The sequence below is a fragment of the Talpa europaea genome (assembly GCF_964194135.1).
Source record: "Talpa europaea genome assembly, chromosome: X".
Classification (NCBI taxonomy): domain Eukaryota; kingdom Metazoa; phylum Chordata; class Mammalia; order Eulipotyphla; family Talpidae; genus Talpa; species Talpa europaea.
The window spans coordinates 56463688-56477940 of record NC_140081.1 but is presented as its reverse complement, the minus strand read 5'-3'; the positions used below and the strand labels follow the sequence as shown (position 1 = coordinate 56477940).

At 38.0% G+C, this 14253-nt stretch overlaps 1 protein-coding gene across 1 annotated transcript; it reads right to left on the bottom strand.

Moving 5' to 3' along the window:
• Positions 1-392: 392 nt before the first annotated feature.
• On the bottom strand, positions 393-1541 carry PABPC5 (poly(A) binding protein cytoplasmic 5; the record flags this gene model as incomplete). Its single annotated transcript, XM_084258310.1, has 1 exon — positions 393-1541. The coding sequence occupies one exon, from the start codon at positions 1539-1541 to the stop codon at positions 393-395; it is 1149 nt and encodes a 382-aa protein (XP_084114436.1).
• Positions 1542-14253: the final 12712 nt, after the last annotated feature.

Sequence of the window (14253 nt, the reverse complement as noted above, 5' to 3'; positions counted from 1 at the left end):
GTAAGAAGCATTATAAGACTATTTTCATAGAAGTAATTAAATTTAGTACTATTACTGAAGTAAAGAAGTAAATATACTCAATCTATTACCTCACCTTGACTGGTCTAAGGAAAAAAATATGTGAAGGAATAAAATTTATTCCACATTTCCCCAAGAATATCATATCAAAAAATAGTACAAAAATGACAATTTCACAATTAAAAATTATGTTATTCACCAAAATGAACAAGGTTTTCTAGTTGCACTTTCTTCAAAAGAAAGTATTCCCTTCAAAAACAACAACAACAACAACAAAAAACCTGTGAATGGGCATAAAATAATCTCTTATCACAAAGTAGCCCAAACTAAGTAGGCACCAGCTTAAGGCTGAAATAAACTGTGTATTCTCATTTTCACCACCTGCGCCTGGCCTGGCCCAGGGTGACATGCAGGGGCTTGGAGCCCACTATACGACCATTCATCTCATCTACTGCTTTGGTTGCCTCTTCAAAGGAGGAGAAGCAGACGACACCAAACCCTTTGCCTTGCCCCACTTCCACCATCACTTTGGCCCTGCTAATTGATCCAAAGGAAGAAAATTCGTCCTTCAGCTTTTCATCATCAATGGTCTCATCCAGGTTCTTAATATAGATAGGCACCCCAGGAGGCCGACTTTTTTCTTTCAATCTCAGTCGTTCAAATCTTTTCCTTAACTCGGCCAAACGTTCAATTTTCTTTTGTGCTCGCCCTACATACAGGACTTTACCATTCATGGACTTTCCATGGAGGTTTAGCACAGCCTTTTGGGCGGCCTCATGTGTCTCATATCTCACAAATCCAAACCCTTTAGATTTTCCGCTGGCATCTCTTACTACCTTAACACTCTCAGTTGGCCCATATTCATTGAAAATTTCCTTCAGTTTTTCATCATCCATGTCTTCTCCAAAGTTTTTAACGAAAACATTAGTGAAAGTTGCTCTGTCCCTGGTTCTGACTTCAGCTGCCCTCTCTTCTGGAAATTTGAATCGGCCAACATACACTTGGCGGTTGTTGAGTCGCACTCCATTCATGTGCCAGATGGCCCTATTGGCAGCGGCCAGGCTGTCAAAGTGCACGTAGGCATAACCTTTTGAGCCATTGTCATCGCATACGACTTTGCAGGAAAGAATGTTACCAAAAGCAGAAAATAAATAAAAAAGGGCTCTATTGTCTATGGACTTATCTAGGTTTTTGATGAATATGTTTCCAACTCCAGACTTTCTTAAACGGTCATCTGGCTGAGACCACATAAGGCGGAACGGTTTCCCATTAATCAAATCAAAGTTCATAGTATTCAAGGCCCACTCAGCATCTGCAGGAAAGCGGAAGTTAACGTAGCCATAACCCAGGGGGTTGCGGGTCACCGGGTCACGGCAGATTCGGGTGAAGCGCAGAGGGCCAGCAGGCCTGAACTTCTTATATAGCATGTCCTCAGTGACATCTGGGTCTAAGTCACCCACGTAAAGGGCAGCCTTGAGATACTTCTTTTTCTTGCCAGCAGGATTAGGCTCCCCACTCCCCATCTCTCTGAACACTGAAAAGAACCTCTCTTGAGAGAGAAAAAAGACTGCTTTCTCTAAGATACGGGCCAAGCAGCTGTTCAGGAACAGAAAAAGCCAAGGCCAGAGAAGCTAAAAGCAGACTCAGAATCACCGTTGAGGCTGAAAAAATGAAGTTTAGAAACAGCTGGTCAGCAGGCACAGAATAAACGCATTAGGAAAAAAGGCACCCCAACAGCGAATCTTTTCACCCTAAGGGGATTTAAATTTCCACCCATTCAGATTTAAAATCAGTTTCAAAGCCAGTTGTAGGAAAGACAGTTCCCTTTTCCCGTTCAATTGTAAGAAATCATGAAGCAGCTGACTGGCTTCCCAGGTCTAGCATTGCCGACGGAGGCCTTGAGATCCGTTTTCTGTACAAATATAGGCCTCCAGCTCCTGCTGACCTAAAATTATAGCACGGACAGTCGGCCCGAACGTGTATTCCTCCGCCGGCTGCCCGGCCGGTCTCAGGAGGGCTTGCAGCGAACTAAGGCCGTTACACAAACTCAGCGTCAGCTAAAGGGCAGGCGGGACTTGGTGTATGAGGGCCGGCAGGCAGGCTGAGGCGGCAGATCGGACAGAAAGACAGACATACAGACACATGCGCGGGGCCCCGAGACCGCCCAGATACCCAAGATGCCCACTGGGTACGGACCGAATGACGCGCGGTGATTTCGGCAGCCTGAGATTCGCCGCAGGTCCGGAGGGACTGAGTGGCAGACGCGCACTGGGCCAGCTCTGACGCGAGGTGGTTCCGGACAGATGCGGGGCGGAGCCAGAAGAGAAGGGCAGATGCGCCGCTGACGGGCAGAGAGCGGACAGATGGACAGGGCTTACTCTGTGCAGGACAGACAGACCCAGGGAGGAAAAGGATGTAGCTGCGGTAGGGCGTGCGGGCGGGCGGGGCGCGAGGAAGAGGAAACCCGGAACTTGCTCAGCGCCAAGATGAGAGAGAGAGAGAAAGAGAGGGGGGGGGGGAGACTTGGTTGGAGGTGGGGGGGGAGAGAGAGACTTGGTTGCAGAGGGGGTGAGGGAGGGAGAGAGGGAGGGAGGGAGAGAGAGGGAGGGAAGGAGAGAGTGTGGGAGAGACAGAGATCCAAAATACTTAAGTTTTACACACATCTATAGTTGTTTTCGTCTATGCTTAATTAGTGGACTAGAACTCTGGACTGTCTTTATTTTTCTCATTTAGAAATACTGCATTAAAATAACATTCATAAATCAAAGAGAATAAATCCCATAATATCTGAATCTGATCTTTATGTTGGAGTTTAATGAAGTAAGGACCAAATACAACAGAATCCTGTGTTTTATTTCACCTGGTGATCATTTAGCACTGGACTGGGAGGCCAGGAAAGACTGAATCTGACTAACAGTGAATCAAACCAACATTTCATTGGTTTATGTAAACATATTAAGTGTCCCTATTCCAATTAATGTGTACTCATTTTCTTTAAGATTATGGGTAGAAGTGTTAAAATAATTATTTTCTAAAGAACTCTTACTCTATATACATACAACCAAATTGGGGCCATTGCAATATAATCATTCCAAACCATAGTGACCTTTTTATCACATCAAGAATCAGAAATTTTGAACAGCTTTGAAATAAATTTTAGTAGAGCTCCCTCTACTAAGTAAGAGTTTATGGCGGAAAAGAGAACATTTTAACCAACAACATTTAAAATTCACCAAATATTTAGAATAAATATTTCTCTGTTATTTTATTATATATATTAATGGTACATTTATAGTCCATGATTCTGATTCATACATTAAAATCCATTAGACATTTCCAGTCAGATTCCTAAGGCAGTTGGTTGAAGCGTATCTGAGTATTTCTAAATCAGAGAAACATTTTGCATGAAGAAAGATTCAAGGACAACTGGCATTCCAAGTGCATTCTATCACACGTTGTTAGTTACAGTTCATAGTAACCGGTCGGCATGAGTGGAAGAAGAGAATTGAGAATTTATATTTGCAGCCTTGTCACAGACACATGTTTCAGTCTTCCCAATTAAGTCTCAGCTGTACATTTGTTTGTACTTCACTGTAAAAGTAAATTTGCTGCTCTCTTGAATGGTATTTGGGATGACTGATCAAAATACTGTAGACTTTATTACCTAGACAAAGAAAAAAATGTCAAGAAAACAGTTTGACTTTAAGAGTGCAGTATAAATGGCATTTCTACAGTAATTTTTTTCATTCAGCAACAATTCATTTTTTTTAGTCCCTTCTTTGTTTTTTTCATTATAACATTTTATTTTTTATTTAAATTTTATTTTTATATTCCCCATACAATTACAACCCCCTTATTTTGACCCCAATCCCTCCCCTCCCCGCCCCCCACCCCCCATAGAGTGTCTCTGGTTCATAGTTGTTTGTTGATTTTGATATTTTCTTTCTTATAGTTATTCTTTTTCCTGGTCCCTTATTTAAGTTTTCTAGATTCGGCTATGAGTGAGACCATCCGGTATTTTTCTTTTTCTTTCTGGCTTGTTTCGCTGAGCATGATCCCTTCCAGCTCCATCCATGTTCAGCAACAATTCTTTTTCTCACTTTCCAAATCTTGTATCCCGAGTCATGATTACTTATGTTCTGAATAATAATCCTGAAGGTATTTTGATAAAATTAATTATCAAGGAAAGGTTAAATTGTGTTGATTAGATTATACTTCCTAAACTGAGAAAGTGACCAGAGTGGGAAAAGCTTAATCAGCTTATAAATTGGAATGGGTATTTGCTAAATTGTTAATAAACCACATTATCTTATTCTTCAATACTTAAATAAAAAATTAGTATTTTAAACTATAAAGTTGTAATGTATATATTTAAATAAGATTGTGGCTATATTTTATGAGATTTGTTAGAAAATAAGAAAAATAATTTTATTAAAAAATCTTAACATTATTTGTCTCATGAACTAAATCACTGTTGAAGTAAAAAAATCATACATTCAACTGTGAAGAAATGAGAGTAATAAAACAAATATAACAACCTTATATGTATTTTGGTTGATATATCTCTTTAGGGTGGGTGTCCTTTGATGTGGATCTTATTAATTTATAATAAATCAATAAAATGTGAATGTATGCATGTTTTACATATTTACAATCCAGTCTATTTAGGGTTCTATGTAACATATATAACGTGCAAGCAACATATTTTCTGTTATGGTGCCTTGAAATAGGGTAGACGTATAATGTACTTGGCAGATTGTCTCAGACAAGTCTTTCTTCTTTCTGTTTACCGAACGTATGTCTCATACAGGGAAAATACACAAACCCCACAATCACTGATTAAATATCTATTTATCTTGACCTAGACAATTAAAAAATAATTTTTATAACTATAAATTTCACAATTCATTTTTAAGTTGTGTAAGATACACTAACAAAATTTATCACCTTAACAGTTTTTAAGGGACAATGAGAATATTCATGTTTTTTTTTTTTTCTTGACTGAAGGAACATGGGTTTAAAACACTGTATGTTATTAAGGGGACTAAGCTCATACTGCCTCAGATGTGTGTTACCACACCATCCTCTCCACCCACAAACCCACAGGCATTAAATCTAGGCCATTAGATTTCTTCCATCATTTGTTGCCACCCCAACCTCTAATAGCCTCAATTCCACAGTCATATTGCCAGGGTTTGTATTGGTTTAGGTTTGTGTGTTCTTTTTGGATAGTTTTCTCTATATTCCATATACATGAAATCACCAGGTATTTGTCATTTTTCTTCTAACTCATGTTGTTTGGAATAATCCCCTCCAGTTCCATCCCTGTTGTCAGAAATGGCAAGAGTTCACTTTTTTTTTATAGTTGAGTAATATTCTACTATGTACATATATACCACATCTTTTTAATTCATTCCTCTGTCAATGAGATTTTAGGTTGCTTCCATGACTTGGCTGTGATAAGTACTATTGCAATGAACACAGGGGTGCATATATACATCACAATTATTAATTTTGTATTCTTTGGGTAGATACATAGAAGTAGAATTATTGGATCATACAGTAGATATATTTTTAATATATCGAGGATCTTCCATACTGTTTTCCATAGGAACTGGACCAGTCTACATTTTCATCAACAGTATACCAAGTTTCTTTTTTCTCCAAACCTGTGCAGCATTTGTTGTTTCTGGTACTATTAATACGGGCTATTCTCACTGGAGTTAGGAGGTATCTCATTGTAACTTTGACTTGCATTACCCTGATAAGTGATGGTGAACATTTTTTCATGTGCCTGTTGGCTATCTGTATGTCTTCGTTGGAAAGGTATCTATCTCTTCTGCCCATTTTTTAATTGGGATCCTTTTGTGTAAGTTCTGTTGAGTAGTATGAATTTTTTGCAGATCTATTGTAATTTTTATTTTAATTTCACTGATAATAAGTGATAATGAGTATTTCTTTTGTGTGTTGACCAATCTGTATGTTTTTATCAATAGCTACTGAGAAAGCATTAGATAATATTCAACATCAATTTATGATAAAAACCTCAAAAAACTGGGCCTCCCCTGATGGTGCAGCGGTTGAGCGCTGGGCTGCGAGGCTGCCCGCTGCCTCTGTAGTGCCGGTTCATTCCCCGGCCGCCGGCAAAGGTCCCACAAAAAAAAAAAAAAAACAAAAAAAACAAACAAACAACAACAAAAAAAAAACTCAAGAAACTGGGGATAAGTGGAGTATATCTTAACATAATAAACGCCCACAGCTAGCATTTTCCATGTTAAAAACTGAAAGATTTTGCACTAAGAAATGGTAGAGGACAAGGATGCCCACTCTCACCACTGCTATTTAATATAGAATTGGAAATAGTAGCTAGAATGAGACAAGTGAAAGATACAAAGAAATACAAATTTTCAAAGAAGTAAAGCTATCATTATTTTCAGACAACATGATAATATACATACAGAACCCTAAAAATGTCACTGAAAAACCAATTAAAACAATAAATCAGTTCAGCAAAGTGACAACTTACAAAATCAATTTACATTCACCTGCATGTCATTGAAAATAATGAACTAATAGAAGAAGAAATTATGAAAGTGTTTCTAAAGAAACACAAAGAAATGGAAAGTTATTTCCTTCTCAGGAATGGGAAGAATCAAATTGTCAATTTAACCATCCCATACAAAGCAAAATACAGACTCAATGCAATCCCCACCAAAATTTCGATGACAGTCTTCACATCAATAGAATAAACATTACTGATATCCATATGGATCCACAAAAGACCCCAAATAGGCAAAGAAATCTTGACAAACAAGTGTGATATCAGTGGTGATATACTTTCAGACCTGAAACTATACTAAAAAACCATAATAACTAAACACCATGGTACTGGAACAGAAATAGAAACATAAATTGAGAGAACAGCAATAAAACCACACCAACATATACAGTGAACATATGACAAAGGAGCCAGAAATAAGTACTGGCAAAAGGAAAGCATCTTCAATAAGTGCTTTTAGAATACTGGAAAGCTACCTGCAAAAGAATGAATTTAAACCACTATCTCACATCATATACAAATATCACCCCTGAATGGAAAATAAAAGACTTGGATGTAAGACCTGAAACATAAAACACATAAAGGAAAACTTGCAAAACACTTCACAACATAAGCTTCAGTGATGTCTGTGTGGATTTGTCTCTAGAAATAAGGACAACAAAAGAGAATATAAACAAACTGGGACTATACAAAACTTAAAAGTTTATGCACAGCAAATGGAGCTGTAAGAAAAGTGAAAAGTCATCTTACTGAATGGAGGAATATATTTGCACACCATACATCTGACAAGGTTCTGGTATCAAATATCAAAGAATTCATAAACTCAACAAAAAGTAAACAAATAACACTATCAAAATGGGCAGAAGAGATAGACATTTCCAAAGAAAAGATATACACATGGTCAATAGGCACATGAAAAATATTCATCATCACTTATTGTCAGGGAAATGCAAATCAGAACCACAATGAGATACCACTTCACACGGATTGCATATATTAAAAACAACGAAAACAACAAGTGCTGGTGGGGAACACTTGCTGGGGAAGTAGAAACACTGTTGTGGGGAAATAGACTGCTCTAGCCCTCATGGGAAGCTTTATGTCAAAAGACTGAAAATGGATCTGCCATATGATATTCAGCAATTCCATTCCTAAGTATCTACCCAAATACATAAACACTAATTCATAAAGAAATCACTTCCTATGTTTATTGTAGCACTATTTATAATAGCCAAGAAATTGAAACAGCACAAATGCTCAAAATAGATGAGTTAATCAAACACATACACAATGAAATACTATTTGGTCATCAAAAAAGATAAACTCATGTCCTTTGTGGCAACAAAGATGGATCTGGAAGAGAATATGCTAAATGGCATGTCAGAAGAAGGACAAATTGAGAAACAAACAAACAAAAAAAGGATTGGATAAAATCTAACTCAAAAACTAACCCCTGAAATCTGACTAAAATATTGTGGCATCAGGCCGCTGGTGGAGCAGGGTTTAAGTCACAGCACTATCAAGCTATCATTAGCTACTGCAGCACCAACTTCGATCCCAGCCAGCCACACATGAATCAGCAGATCTCCCTGCCTCGCCCACTGCTTCCCTCAGCAGTGTATTTCAGTAGATCCGCCTGTTCTGCTTTCCACTCTGTCTCTGGTGAGTCCTCTCACCTCCCACACTGGTGTACAGCCCAGTTCTTGTATCCATAAATAAATAAAATAAATCTTAAAAAATACCTGTGGTATCAAAAGGAGGATTGGGAGGGACAAGAACAAGCTGAGAATGCTTCATAATGGAATACGTTAGTGGACTGTGGGTGATTTGGTCCTAGATGCACTATGGTAACAACACATGAAGGGGAGATCACATACTCCAAAATACTACCAATAAAGTAAACCAATGTTATCTTGACAAAAAATTTAAATGAAAAAAAAAAGGAAGATGGGGAAAGCTCTCAAACACATTTCAAGAGACCAAGAGTAACTCAAGCACAAAACCAAACAAGGACAGTGGAAAAAAAATGAACTATGGACTGATGTCTCTGGTGAACATGGATATAAATATCCTCAACACAATTTTGGCAAATTGTATCCAGAAAGATATTGAGATAATCATTTACTATGACAAAGTGGGATACACTCCAGGGATCCAAGGTTGATTCAACAAACACAAATCAATCAATGCCATTCACCACATTAACACAGAGAAAAACAAAAGTCACAGCATCATTTTAATAAACATTGAATATGTAATCACAAGATTCAATACCCATTTATGATAAAATCTCTCAGTAAAATGGAAATAAAGGAACATATCTCCACATAATAAAAGTCATATATAACTAACCCAGAGCCAACATTATACTTAGTGTTGAAAAACTGAAAACATTTTTCCTATGATGAGGAACAAAATAAAGATGTTTACATTCACCATTACCATTCAACATACTATAAGAACTCCAAGTCAGAGAATTTAGGCAAGAAAAAGACATTAAAAAATCCAACTTAGGGGGCCTCCCTTGTGCCACAAGGGGTTAAGATGCAACCTATGAAGCTATCCACAGCCACTGAAGCACAGGTTTCATCCCTGGCCAGGGAGCTACCCACATGGCATAACAGACCTCTCCTGACTTGCCCACTGCTCCCCTCAGCAGTGTATTTCAGTCAGTCTGCCTATTCTTTTTCCCACTCTGTTTCTGGTGAATCCTCTCACCCTCCACACCTCTGGCCTGTACCTCAGTTCCTATATGCATAAATCAATAAATCTTTTTTAAAAATCCAACATAGGAAAAAAGATGTGAAATCATCACTATTTGCAGATGAATGAATTTGCATAGAAAATCCAAAATACTGGGCCTCCCTGGTGGCATAAGGGCTTAAACACAGCACTAGGAAGCTATCTGCAGCCTAGCTACACACATGGCACAGCAGACCTTTCCGGTCTTGACTGCTGTTCCCCTCAGCAGTGTATTTCAGTCAGTCTGCCTGTTCTGCTCCCCACTCTGTCTCTGGTGAATCCTCTCACCCCCACAACTCCGGCCTGTACCCTGGTTCTTCCATGCATAAATAAATACATATTTAAAAAAAAAAGAAAATCCAAAATACTACCCAAAACTGCTATAATAGATGACTGGATCAAGAAGATGTGGTACATATACACCATGGAATATTACTCAGCATTCAAAAAAAAAAATAAACACATCCAATTTGCAGCAACATGGATGGCGCTGGAAGGGATCATGCTCAGCGAAATAAGCCAGAAAGAAAAAGAAAAATACAGGATGGTCTCGCTCATAGCAGGAATCTAGAAAACTTAAATAAGGGACCAGGAAAAAGAATAACTATAAGAAAGTAAAAATCAAAATCAACAAACAACTATGAACCAGAGACACTCTATGGGTGGTGGGGTGCGGGGAGGGGAGGGATTGGGGTCAAAATAAGGGGGTCACAATTGTATGGGGAATATAAAAATAAAATTTATAATAAAAAAGAAAAAAGAAAAGTCTTCTCAAAAATAAAAAAAATAAATGAATATTGCAAATTGGCAAAATAAAAATCAATAAACAAAATATCTGTTGCATTACTATGTGCAGACAATGAATTAGAATAAAGAGAATTTCAGATTAACAACCCTAATTACAATTATAACAAAAGGATGAAATACTTATAAGTAAACTCAAAAAATGTGAAGGATCTATACACTGAAAACTATAAGGCATTGTCAAAGGAAATGAAAGAAAATACAAAGAAATGGAAAAATAGTCCACTTTCATATATTGTAACAATAAACATGACTATATAACCTAAAAGAATATACAAAATCAATGTAATACCTAGCAAAATCCCAATGACATTCTTTAAAGAAACATGACAATTATAAAATTTGTATGGAACCACAAAAGTTTCCCAAATAGCCAAAGCAATTCTTTTCTTTTTCAAAGATCTATTTATTTATTCATACAAGAGCTAGGGTACAGGCCAGAGGTGTGGGAGGTGGGGAGGTGGGGAGAGGATTCCCCAGCGACAGAGTGGGGAACAGAATAGGCAGACTGACTGAAACACATTGGTGAGGGGAGCAGCGGGCAAGACAGTAGAGGTCTGCTGTGCCATGTGGTTGCTCCTTGGCATGCCCGGGATTGAACTCATGCTGCAGAGGCTGCAGATTGCTTCATAGTGCAGTGCTTAACCCCTTGCGCCACCAGGGAGGCCCTAATAATTTTATCTTTACATTCTTAAAAATAGCCCCCAAGGTTCTCAAAAACATTGTATTTAGAATTAATGACAAAATGGTGAAAATTGAGAAAAACTATATTTTCCTTTAAGGGTAAAACAATGACAGTTATATCATGCATATATTTAACAATTTTCCTGCAAGTACTTATATTAAATTTATAGTAGCATTTACCAAAGACTTTTTTTTTATTTTTTGATATAGTTTGTCAAAATTATCACTGATTTCAATACTTTATTATATTCTTGAAACCTAGGGACAATACTTTAGAATTCTTTAAAAAAAAGATTTATTTATTTGTGCATAAAGGAACTGGAAAACAGGCCAAAGGTGTGGGGGGTGAGAGGATTCACCAGAGACAGAGTGGGGAGCAGAACAGGCAGACTGACTGAAATACACTGCTGAGGGGAGCAGCAGACGAGACAGGAGAGATCTGCTTCACCATGTGGGATTCTTGCTGGCCGGCCGGGATCGAACCCGCGCTACAGAGGCTGAGGACAGCCTCACAGTGCAGTGCTCAAACACCTGCGCCACCAGTGAGGCCCAGTCAGCTGTGTTCTTTCCAAACTCAGCTTGTGTACAGTTCCTCCCACTCGAACACTATCCCTTCTTTCTTGGGAATAGAACTTTCTTTTCCTCCACATCTCAACATATACGCAGCCACCTCATATAGCTTTCCAGGTTCACAAAAAGTAGAATTCTTTAAAAAAAAAAGATTTATTTATTTATGCATAAAGGAACTGGAGAACAGGCCAAAGGTGCGGGGAGTGAGAGGATTCACCAGTGAAAGAGTGGAGAACAAAACAGGCAGACTGACTGAAATACACTGCTGAGGGGAGGAGTGGGCGAGACAGGAGAGGTCTGCCAGGCCATATGGGTTGCTCCCTGGTGGGCCAGGGATCAAACTCGTGCTGCAGAAGCTGCAGATCGCTTCACAGTGCTGCGGTCAACCCCTTGCGCCACCAGGGAGGCCCATTTTAGAATTCTTTTAGCTATCCTTGGAATAAAAAAAAAGCATTAATATTTTCAAAGGGATGGTAAATAATAATAATTAATAATATCAGTAATATTAATTTGTATTTTATCATATACTGAGGCAAGGCAGTAACCAGTCTCTGGTCTGGGTTTTAATGATTTCAAACCTCTCTGTTATATAACACAAGTAGGTATTCCATAAAGAGCAATAATCTGTGGCCTCCTCAATGGTGCAGCGGGTTGAGCGCAGCGCTGTGAAGCTGTCTGCAGTCTCTGCAGCACGGGTTCAATTCCCGGCCAACCAGGGAGATACCCACATGGCACAGCAGACCTCTCCTGTCTCACCAACTGCTCCCCTCAGCAGTGTTTTCAGTCTGCCTGCCTGTTCTGCTAACGGCTCTGTCTCTTGTGAATTCTCTCACCATCCTGCGCCTCCCAGTTCTTGTATAAATAAATAAATCTTTAAAAAAATTGTCATAACAATAATTAAACATTATTTAAAATGAAAATTAGTTCATATGAAGTCTAAATAAGAAAGATGCTCTAAACTTGCTTATAGCATTTCCAATTTACATTTAATAGAAAGCACTAAGTGACACTCTTGATTAGTTTTATAGACCATCATGTCTGACATTCCGTATATACAAATAGTAGCAAAAATGGTTGTGTGAGAGGCAAGATTTTATCTGGATTTTATTATTAATGTTTTCTGACAGTGAATTTTACCTTTCCTTTAAAATTGATCATGGTTTAGTTATGATTTTTAAGTGTTTTTTAATTTGTTTCAGTATGTGTTATTTCTTGAACTTCTAAAAACATAAAGTGGGCCTCCCCGGTGGCACAGCGGGTTGAGCACAGTGCTGTGGAGCTGTCTGCAGCCTCTGCAGTGCGGGTTCAATTCCCCGCTGCCCAGGGAGATACCTACATGGTGAGGGATCTCTCCTGCCTTGCCCACTGCTCTCCCCAGCAGTGTATTTCAATCAGTCTGCCTGTTCTACTCCCCACTTCTGTCTCTGGTGAATTCTCTCACCCTCCTGTGCCTCTGGCCTGTACCCCCGTTCTTGTATAAAAATAAATAAATCTTTTAAAAAATAATAAAAAATAGAATAAAAACATAAAGTAATCATCTGTAATTACTTAAAAATAAATACATGCATTCTTATATAAAAGATCATATTTTTTGACCTGACAATAATTTGCTTCATACTTGCCCAAAGGATGTTATCGCCTTTTAACATTCTGGGATTTCGCAGATTTATCCATGTTTACCTTGCTCTAATTTCATTATTTTAAAATTATGAACTTAACAAGCCAAAGGTCTATGGCATAATTTTAATAATAAACAAAGACTGGCTTCAAAAAGAATAATATTAGAAGTGTCTATGTTCTTGAAATATGACAGATGCAAAGCACATAAGAAATAGCAATAATTAGGGCCTCCCTGGTGACACAAGGGGTTAGGCACCGCACTATGAAGCAGTCCTCAGTCTCTGTAGCACAAGTTCGATCCCCGGTCGGCCAGGGAGCAACCCACGTGGTGCAACACACCTCTCCTGACTTGCCCACTGCTCCTCTCAGCAGTGTACTTCGGTCAATCTGCCTGTTCTGTTCCCCACTGTCTCTGGTGAATCCTCTCACCCACCACATCTCTGGCCTGTATCCCAGCTCTTATATGCATAAATAAGTAAATCTTTAAAAAATAACAATAATTAAATATTATTTTTGGGAAGGATTTGAAAACCATAAACAGATGCTTAAGTGACCTAAAGGAAATTTAATGGAATGGCTTAATAATGGTATACAAAGTATGTGTTTGCTGGCTGGGGCGATCATCAGATTAATAGCAAATGTTCTTACCCCTTATTCTTCACTAAATAAAAAATATCCAGGAAAATCCCACATCCATGTTTTTCAATAAAATGCATTGCATATATTAGAGCACATTGCAAAAAAATGTTCAAGGCACTCTAGACTTCATAAAAACATATGCTAAATGAAAATCCTTCCTATTACATGTTAGATTCTGGAAAAAGATGAAAGAACACAAGGTTGAAGATAAACTTTATAACTAAATTGTTTGTAAATATGCTCTGTTGTCAAAGGATAAAGACACGTTAATGTGACATCCTCTTATAAGACTAATATATTATTGAAGTATATTAATACATGATTGAAATACACTTTAATGAGTCTCACCTCTACACCATCTGAGAGACTTCATTCTTAACCAATTCTTAATCTTTGTTAGATCTACCCCCTCTGAACCTCCCATTAATCATAAATCATTTTACTATATACTTATCTCATTCTATTATATCAGTAGAAATCTCTTTCCCAAGAATACAGCCCAATATTTTTTTCTAAATGCTACCTTCAACTTTTTATTTCTATAAGACCATATTTTTTAAGAAGCGATGCTTTTTCTGCCAGGTTTTATATAGTTCTTAAACTCAAATAATATGGAA